The sequence below is a fragment of the Magallana gigas genome, chromosome 8 (genome assembly GCF_963853765.1).
Source record: "Magallana gigas chromosome 8, xbMagGiga1.1, whole genome shotgun sequence".
Lineage (NCBI taxonomy): Eukaryota > Metazoa > Mollusca > Bivalvia > Ostreida > Ostreidae > Magallana > Magallana gigas.
The window spans coordinates 17,083,099-17,093,177 of record NC_088860.1 but is presented as its reverse complement, the minus strand read 5'-3'; the positions used below and the strand labels follow the sequence as shown (position 1 = coordinate 17,093,177).

The 10,079-nt window shown below is 33.9% G+C and overlaps 1 protein-coding gene across 2 annotated transcripts; it reads right to left on the bottom strand.

Moving 5' to 3' along the window:
• Positions 1-4,727: 4,727 nt before the first annotated feature.
• On the bottom strand, positions 4,728-7,505 carry LOC105347855 (uncharacterized). 2 transcript variants are annotated; one of them, XM_034472617.2, is made up of 5 exons: positions 7,286-7,505; positions 6,173-6,234; positions 5,764-5,952; positions 5,269-5,642; positions 4,731-5,145 (listed from the first exon to the last, which is right to left on the bottom strand). In XM_034472617.2, the coding sequence occupies exons 1-5, from the start codon at positions 7,384-7,386 to the stop codon at positions 5,017-5,019; spliced, it is 855 nt and encodes a 284-aa protein (XP_034328508.2). In that variant the 5' UTR covers positions 7,387-7,505; the 3' UTR covers positions 4,731-5,016. The 2 variants fall into 2 exon arrangements, with proteins under 2 accessions (XP_034328506.2, XP_034328508.2); XM_034472615.2 differs by having other exon boundaries at positions 4,728-5,642.
• Positions 7,506-10,079: the final 2,574 nt, after the last annotated feature.

Here is a 10,079-nt window from a genome sequence, read left to right as displayed (position 1 = left end):
TCTCTGTCTCTCTCTCTCTCTCTCCCTCTCTCTCTCTCTCTGTCTCTCTCTCTCTCTCTTAATGAATACTAATGTACTGTGGTTGCCTAAATGCAGTGTATGCACCCTCTGTAGTCTGCTAAATGGCTTTGTAAACATATCTGCATGTTGTGTGCTTTTGTGATTATGTCTATGGGCCACTGACCAGTTTATCCAGACTGAGCACTCAGGACACTGGGGGTTCGAGCTACTGCTAAGAAATGCATCAAAATATTGTTTGCACGGATCACATTATATAAATAGTGCATGCTGGAGGGGTACGGGCATGTAACAATTCGTTGTGTTACCCGTTGCCAAGTGTGTTGCTAAGGCTGAGGGTTATAGAACGGATTATCATCTGCGTCTAATTAAACCAATCAGATTTCAGTATTTAACATGAAAGTATAACAATAGAAAATATGCATCTTAGTGTAGTCTACATACATGTAACAACTGTAATGTATCAAGTTCTATAAATTGAACTAAACATTGAAAACTTTAGCAGCATGAGCCTTGCCTCAGAAAAGCTAATACAAGTGAAAAGTATAAGCAATATATAAATAAAAGGATCTTCTGTTGCAGACAGAAAACCTTAATAAATAGGACAATTTCAATTGGCCTTTCTACAAAAAGGGGGAAAAACTTAATTATCGTATTGAAAAATATATGCCTTGTCAGACACCATTGTCTTGTCCCAATTGCCATGGTACATAACTACACATCTTCTCATGTATATGTTTTGTTCAATGAAAAAAGTACCTTCATCATGTTCATAACTGGGTTTTTTTTTCCATACCTATTCCTGTTCCATCAAATACAGGCGTCATGTTACATCCACACCTGCAGCTCTTTTTTCCCCTTGCTTTATTATCAATTATGTAGGACTCTCCAGGAGCTAACTTTCCTAGCAAGTGCTCTGCAAGTGTTATGCTTATATCCGTCTCTGTAGCTGCCATTATTTCATCCTTCAGTTTCATGTCAAAGACTTTTTTTTAGATAAGTTTCATTATAATCTACAAATAACAAAGGTTTTTTTGTTAAGTTTATTTGCAGACCCTGAAATGTGCTACAACTCCAAATGTACGCCACACAAATGGTATACACTAGGTACACCATTTGAGTAAACACTGCAAAGTTTACACAAAACGCTTCACTGTTTGCACAAAATGCTACACAGTTTACATGAAACGCTCTTCACAAAAAGCTGCATGGTTTACACGAAAGGCTGCATGAAATGCTTTTGACATGTTTCTCACATGCTTTGTACATGATTCTAGCATACTTTGGTCTCAATTTGGACTTCTCCTAGTATTCAGAGACTTATAGACATTTTTTTAAGTCAATACAGATTATCAATAGGTTACAGTAGTAAAGAAAGAAATCTTTCAAAATAAACTTAATTTAAAGGGACTTGGACACGATTTGACTTAAAATTTTCAAATTTTATTTTTCAAGTTTCAAAGTTTATACTGATAAATATAGAAGTTTATAATGCTATGTCAAAATTTCAAAGTCAAATATCAAGTTATAAGCAAGATACAGAGTTCATAATTTAATCAATATTATCATTTTTAAATATGTGTTGTATTTGTGTAGTTTTCAATCAAATGTATCTTTCTTTTGTTTATAATAGTATTTATGAAGATATTGAACAAGTTTAAAATGTTTTTTACATGTCATCTTGTCTAAGAAATGGTAATTCTCTACATTACATTTTTTGGAAACAACTATAAGACTCGAGCTTTGTTTACATAACAATCAATTCTTACCTCTGTATCTCGCTTGTATCTTGACTTTAACAATCAATATTTTGGTCAATCATTTAAAATTCACCAGTAAACCATTTTATACATAAAAAATAAAAATAAAATTTTTGATCTCAAATCGTGTCCAAGTCCCTCTAAAACTTGCTGCAACGTTAAGTATTATAACAATAGGCCCAATGGCCACATCCCTAACCTGACCACACTGGCTAGTAAAATGCAAAAATGAGTTTAGTTTTAAAAAGGTTGGTTATGTATGCAATCACACCTACCCGCCTCCCCCTGTGACAGGGGAGCCCAACAATGTTTTCCTGAAAAAATGTCCATGCATGAGGAATTTTGTTGAATGGACGGCACGAGGCATGCTTCCCATCAAGCTACTTAAACTCTTTTTAATCTAAATTTATACTTAAATCAAAAATATGATGAGTTATAATAATTCAGTTATTTTTAAGCATTGAGCACAACCCAAAGCGCAACTGAAAATCCCTGATTCTTTTTCGGTGCAGTTCTAACAATTGGAGAATAGTTTGTTTTTTTTAACACCCAGGAGCAGAGGAGGAGATTTTCAAAGAATAGATGTTATTTTCACAATGTAATCATTAGAACCACTCCTTATCACCAAAACTCAACCCGCTTTGGTGATTAGTTCCTCCAGTAAACATTCCAGCTGTATAAATATATAGTTGTTTTAATCCAAACGGATGACTCTCTTGTAATAATGATAATCCAACACCAATTTTTACTTACATTGAATCGTAATAGGCAATATGTTACAACTTATTGCGATGACCCCTCCCCCCTTTTTCACCGTCCAAATAAGGTGGAATGCTGATCTGTTTTTAAATCAGGATTACACACGTGCACTGCATGGTGAACATCTCTTTTACTTAAAAACTCTTGCTCGCTGTTGTTATATTACATACAATATAACATTTTCATCAATTGTGAATGTAAATGCTGACACCTTTAACATGCAACGGTTAATCTTTTTTGTGGAATATTATAATATTGCTTGATCCCATTGTCTGCACTGTTTCGGAGAATGTAACTTTTAAACCTTAGATATGCATGAAGTCATGACGTTTTAAAAACCCGTTAGTAATAAAGCATTTACGTTTTAACATGTTATACATGTATTCTAAATCTATGTAATAACAATTCAATAGTAACAACATTCCTTCATATGAAAATCTTTGTTTTATACACAAATGTGTTTGACTATTTCAAAAGTGCTTCAAAATTTTGTCTAATTTTATCAAAAATTTAAAAAATCAACCTACAACCTGTTTATATATTGTTATAAGTTCTTTCAGATATTTTGAATTTATTTATTTGAAGTATTTAGAAATTCTGTTTTAATATTTACAATAGAATAAGATTCCAGAGCTGCTAGATCATTATATAAACAAATCACAAGACTATGAAACAGGTTTCAAATCAAATAAAACAATTGAAAATGGCACGAGGAAATAAAACCTTTAATCCAAGGATGAGATTACATAGTAACTAACACGGACTGGCCAAACCTCAGATTACTTCCTTTTTGATATTGGCATACCATATATAAATAAATATACTTTTACTTTTTTCGCTGTGATCCGGATAGTGGTAAAAACCCGCGATTACGAGCTATTTTTACAGTTTTGAACTAGTGGTATTATAGTTTTTAAAAAGAATCCGTAATCTACAGTTAAATCACGAACAAAGATTTTTAAAAAAAAAAATTCCTGACAATCATGTTACTCAAAAAGATATTCGTATCCAAGCCATCTTTTAATCAGGAAAATGAAATCGAGCAAAACTTTCTCTTGCATTCGGTAGTGTCAAAGAAAAATTGTTTAAGAGAAAACTCTTATTATTGTGTAAATATCTGATTGAGTCGTCTCCCTTACAGAATTGGCACTTTTGGTTGTCCAGACATGAGCATTGAAAGAAACGTAGTACTTCTTTTCACCGTTGTGTACTTTTGGACGACCATAGTGTTATTCACCAAACCTCTATTTTTCATATTTTTTGAAAGGGGAGAGTCTGTTAAGATAATACTGTATTTATTAAGGATTTCAAAGCTTCACAAATATCCTTCCAAAGAAAGATATATAGCAGAGTCCAGTAAATATGCTACCAAGCCTCTTTCTTTACTCTTTGCTGAAATTCTTACAGTAGTGAAGGGGAACTTCAAGAGCACTGTGCAACAATATATTCCAAAAGCGTTATGAATCAGATGTAAATACATGTACAATAAATATACTGGTTAACTCGGTAAATCCCAGTGAGCTTGAAAGAAAAGGCACCACAGATTCTGAGACATCTGTTTCATATTTGGATATTTTATTAGAAAAAGACCTTAATGGTAACCTAACAACAAAATTATATAAAAACGTGATGATTTTAATTTTTCCATCGTCAAATTCCCTTACTTATGCAACAAAATATCATCATCAACTGCTTATAGGGTTTCTGTCTCTCAGCTTATTCGTTGTGCAAGAGCAAGCTCTACGTACATGTACGAACAATTTCATAAAAGAGGCCAGCTACTAACAAAATTGGAACAAGAATATAAAAAACCTCAATTAAAATCATCTTTATGCAATTTCTATGGTTGATCCAAAGACCTTGTCAGCAAGTACAATGTTTCATTAGGACGCATGCTGACTGACGTTTTTCATACTTAATAGACTATAATTATTTATACACCAAACTGACTACGGTTTCTTCCATTTTTCATGATCTTGGCAATGAGCACACAGCGGGTGCGATTGGTCGGCAGTAGATGCTTACTTCTCCTAGGCACCTGATCTCACCAGTATCTTAATAGAGGTCTGTGTTCCTCTTTTTTGAATTTGTATTTCGCTATATGGATTTTTGTGATTGTTGATAGTTTTTGTTTTGTCATTTTTAATTTCATCAAATAAACATAGTAGAATATATGTGGGAAAGCTTGGTTTAATCATTTATTTTTTCAACAGAAAAGGTAAATGAATTTGCAAAAGAAAACCATGAGCTTGGGATTTGCAATTGCACTTCAGAATAAGATAAAAAAGTTAAAACAATTAGTTATGCAACATAAACTTATAATGTGAACTATTCAAACTGTGTTAGGTTTGAAAAGTTTCTCTATGGCTGTCTACATGCGTTTGGTAGTAGTTCTCTTTTACTCAAAGTTACTTTCTCTCTGTTTGTGTCAGACATTTCAGTCGAAATCAGGTACCTGTTGACATGTTGAGAAAATACATTAGGTCATAGGAACATATGTAGCCGATGAGAACTCGGCCCCAGGATCACAGCAGGTGCTATTCGTCGGTGAATCAACAACCTCAATGTACTTTGGCCATGTTTTGTTCTGTTCCGATCCCTCTTCCGCCTGTAAATTAACGTTGATGTTTGATTGACACGGATGTGGATCAATTAGTTTGTTAGAGGCATGAACATGATAATTATCAACGACAGTATAAAGAGAATCCGTGTTTCGAAGATTGATGTTTACCTGAGGCAAAATTTCTGACTCCAACGATTGGTCTGCATTGTAAAGGTTATGCGGTTTTAGATATACTCCATAACTGCTTTGAGATGTTGAATTGTTTCTCTTAAAGCATTTGTTTCGAATCTGTGTTCCAACAAAAACAGCAAACAATACAACGAACAAACCACAGAGCATCAATATTCCAACCAATATTGAAGTATCTATGTAGGAGGTATCATTATGTAAATTACTGGTTTCCATGAACTTCTGATTTCGCAGACTTGAAGTAAAGATTATGTCTATGGCTACATTTGCTGTAAATGTTGTTTCTCTTGTAACAAACGCTGCTTTAATTCCAGATTTTGTTGTTCCGGTATTTCTTGTATTTTCTATGTTTTCTAATAAATGATAAAGCACTAAATGTAAGTAAAAAAATAAGAATTTTCTAAGAAAACAGTCCATGTATAGCCTACGTAGAACATCTACACGACAATCATGCATCACACTGATAATACATACCTTCAGTTGTTGTTTTTACAGAGGTAGCTGTTGTTGGTATTGTTATTGTTATTGTCGGTAAGACGCAACCAAATGATGGGTGACATGTTTCAGCTCCTTTACAGGTACACGTGAACTGACATCTTTTCCCGTAATTTGGAGGACTACACACTTTGGCGCAGTTTTGACCAAGATATCCTGTTTGGCAACCTGGATTTTTCAAAATCAGAATGTACTAGCATAAGTGGCTGAAAGTATTGATTTTTGTCATTATTTAAAAATGAATTTAACATTTTGCATACAATATATTTTGTTGTTATAATGCACGTTGATTTCGAAATTCTATATCAATGATTTCTAGTTTCTGAAACGACATTTAAAAATATTCAGATCGTTTACTCGTGTTCACATAGTAATAGTTTGTACTCACCGACACACTTGTTTTGCTCATCGTCCCAAACAGAATCTGGACAACACCTTAAGCTGGGGTAACTGAAAAAGTTATGAAACATATGTGATAAGAGAAAGAAGCTGAAGTAATTGATCTGGGGTTTTGTTTTAATTTCCACACTGTTTGACAATTCTGGTTTTCATCTGTTTTTCATTTCTAAGTTCTAAGAAATCAAAACTGACATTTGACCTGTAGATGTAGACTGAGACTTTATTCTGTATACTGTAAATTTGCTATTACATAAAACTATAGACACATATTTACATAAACCACGAAATGCGTTTTCTCGAGGCTCATTGATAGGTATTCATTAGTATTTAGAAATGAATGTAGAACATATTTTTAGATTTTTATAGCGCCAGTGGATTATTTTTTTTTGCAATGCTTGCTTCTTTTATATCCCAATGATTGATATAGACTAAGATACAATATACTGTTTATGTTTACATTCTCTCGAAATCTTTATCAATTTATTTATTTTATTTATTTAATTTGAATTGACAAAAAGAACGATAAACATCGGTATTGTCAACAAGTACGTTACATTGAGGAAATACCAACTCTTTTATATAAGGAAGGTTGCTACACCTTTTTGGGGCGGATTTAAATCCCGTCCGTGTATGCTTTAAAAGTAGCTTAAAAATTATCAATCATGAAATAGTCCACGCATATACATGTTGTCCACAGCAATATAAAATCAGAAACTTTTTAATAAAATATACATTATTTAACATAGATTTAGATTTCTTATAAGATTTCCAAGAAATAAGTTGGACACTTTTGATAATGTTTCGAATGCAGTTCAAAAATACTCAGATTCATAGGCAGATATATTTATTTGAACTGGAAATATTGTAATTTGGTTATGCCAGGAGCTATACACAACCATTACAATCTTCAAAAAAGAAATGTGAAATAAAATGGGAATGTAAATTAAAAATTTCTGATACAGGATGCTCAATCAATGCATTAAAACCCGCCAAAACTAAAAAAAAATCAAAAATCTACGGTACCATTCTCGGCAAAGGACGAAAACATACTTGTACGGACACAGCTCATGTCGTAACACGTTTAGTAATGTTATATACTTACCTTTGGCATAGAGAGTTTACAAGGCGGATTTGGAACACAATCATGAGAAGATAGGTACAATGATTTTTGACCAGTTCATGGCAATTTCTCATGATTATCATTATGTAACAATATTTTTCCTTATATGAGCCTATTTTGTCGACGGCTATAATACTGATCTATACCCGATTAAATAATATCACCAGAATGTTATAAAAATTATTAAATACACTCTCTTAATCCAAATTCCAGGAAATAAAACGCAAAAAATAAAATAATATAATATATTAATATACAACATTTTAATTATTAAAGCATTCTCCTATTTTTTTTTTTTTTTGATATCTGAATATGTTCACAGTCTCACAGTTGTCTCTACCTGATTATAAGGCAAGAAACTGATCTTCGATAAATGAATTATTACAAACTTTTCAAGATCTTATATCCAGAAAGTCAAGTATGTTCGGTTGGAGGAGCAGACTTTGTTTGGCTTGATTACATTTTTCTTATTTTTTTTAAAATGAAGCTACACTATATAGACTATACGAATCTCTTATAGGATGAGATACGATACTCCAATTTAACACTCTTTTAAACCCAGAAGATGCTGAAATCATAGTATTACATGTATACTGAAAGAAAGGTAAAATCCCTTCAGATCAATACGAGGTGAAGACGATTGAAACCATATTATTAACACATAATTTTGCTATTTTGTATATGACCAAAAAAACAATAGGAGGAATGTTCTTAAAAGTTACAGAATTATCCATATCTATATCATTATTAGTCTCCTACCGGTTTCACCGGGGAGGACTATAGCTTTCCTCTGCGTCCGTCAGTCCGTCCGTCCGTCTGTCTGTCCCACTTCAGTTTTCCACACTTTTTTCTTTATGCGTTTGAGGAATAATATGAAATTTGCTGAATAGCTTAAAAAGGTCAAACTACAGATCAGGTTTACACTTTTGTAGCGTCTGGTTGACATATTTTCGAGAAAATTAATTTTTTATATTCCAATTTTTTAATGTTCGGGTTCGTTATCGGGTTCGGTGTGTATTGAATAAACAAGAAAAGATCTATATGTAGTCAGAAATAATATCGCGCATTACTTGTACCATTCCTTTTATTGTTTGTAACAAACAAATAAGTTCTGTAAAATAGTGTTAAGCATTGTGTTGTAAATTTATACGACAGGATTTTTTTTAATTATTACAATCGGGTTCGTTAGCGGGTTGGTCTGTTGATTCGGGGTACAGAAGACGGTAAGAAATAATATTCTGCATAACAGTGCATTGTTTACACAAATTTCTACCTGCAAATACTTAATGGATTGTATGAAATTACAGGAGATACAATAAAGAGGATTATTTTACCAATTTTTTATTTAATTTCCATATTGATCAACTATGTAGTTTGAATTTCCTTTGTTCTTTTATCGCCGATTAAAGCATAACATCTCGTATATAATAGTTTTGAAAAAGATGTATACTTCGAAGCTTTCGTAGATTAATACAAACCGCTAGGGGACGTGTATTGCTTATGCAATACTCTCAGAATGCTTGTTATATATGAGACTCCTCTCATAGTTTTGATTTAGAACAAACTGATGTTGATCATGATGATGTAATAAATCCATTGTTAAGAAACATCGAAACAAATTTACTTCATATACAACATTAAAGAAATACGAAGTTCTCTTGGCTAATAAAAAAATGCGTTATCACCAAAAAAGGAGCACCACTAGGTACTCCGTGTTTAAGAACTGAAAAACTGAAACCTGGACATTATTTATTTTACAACAATTGAAAAACAAGTTCTACAACTTATATTGATATATCTCGTTGGCACGGATGTTAGCGCGAGGGGGGTCATTGATGTGGGAGGAAGCCGGAGTACCCACAGAAAACCCACGTGTCCAACAAATGAAAGACGCAATAGTCTAGACAAGGCCAGGTCGTAAGTGGTCTGCCATGACATCAATAAATCAAAAAGGGAGCATGCTAGAATTAAGAGACATATTCGGCAGCAAATTCACAGGCAGGGAACGGGTTGTGTCAGACTTTTAGCAGTGGGCAAAGAGAGATAGAGTATGGTTCAAAGAGAGGTAAGAAGAGAGGTTTAAGAAGTCAAAAGATCACAGGCTGCAGAACTTGGTGAGCGGGGGGGGGGGGGGGGAGCTTCCACAAAGCATCATTACATGGTCGAAGCTATGGAAAAGTACCAATACAGGACTGTATTTCTTTTACAATCAGCATTTCTTTTACGACTATTGTATAATACCCTGCAATATCCAGGCAATCTTCAACGGGGGGGGGGGGGGGGGGGGGTTAACCGATGAGCCTGCGTGTAAGCTGCCATGACGAATATCTTATCTTGGTAACACAAAGACGATACAGGTTAACACGGTGTGAAAAAGGACAAAAATTGCAAGACAGAAGAGTTCGGAAGCTAGCAGTAAGAAAACAAATGGTATCTACTTTATTATGGAGGGCAGGAAACCTTAAAATAGGAAGAAATACAATAGGAAGTGCTCAACACATTGGCGATCGGGAACTGAGGGTGGACCTAGACAAAAACCTCGCCTTCCAGACATCGTACAAATAACTTGGTGACCAAACATAGTTCTGTGGTCATAACGCGCACCAAAAGCACGCGGACCTGATCGCAGACTGCAGGGAGAAGGGTTGAATGGCTATATTGTTCGCTATGGAGGTTGGATGTAAGGGTTTTCAGTCTGTCAGTGTATAAGGTATTCCATATGTTCGGAATGGTGCCGACAGTGCCTACGACTACAGTTATTAATAAGCAGAGACAG

Excerpts from the sequence above, each read along its gene's own strand:
- LOC105347855 (XM_034472615.2), bottom strand. The coding sequence starts at position 7,386 with ATGATAATCATGAGAAATTGCCATGAACTGGTCAAAAATCATTGTACC. Across the intron at positions 6,235-7,285 it reads GTAAACTCTCTATGCCAAAG|TTACCCCAGCTTAAGGTGTT; the intron begins GTAAGTATATAA and ends TAACTTTTTCAG. Across the intron at positions 5,953-6,172 it reads TGAGCAAAACAAGTGTGTCG|GTTGCCAAACAGGATATCTT; the intron begins GTGAGTACAAAC and ends TGAAAAATCCAG.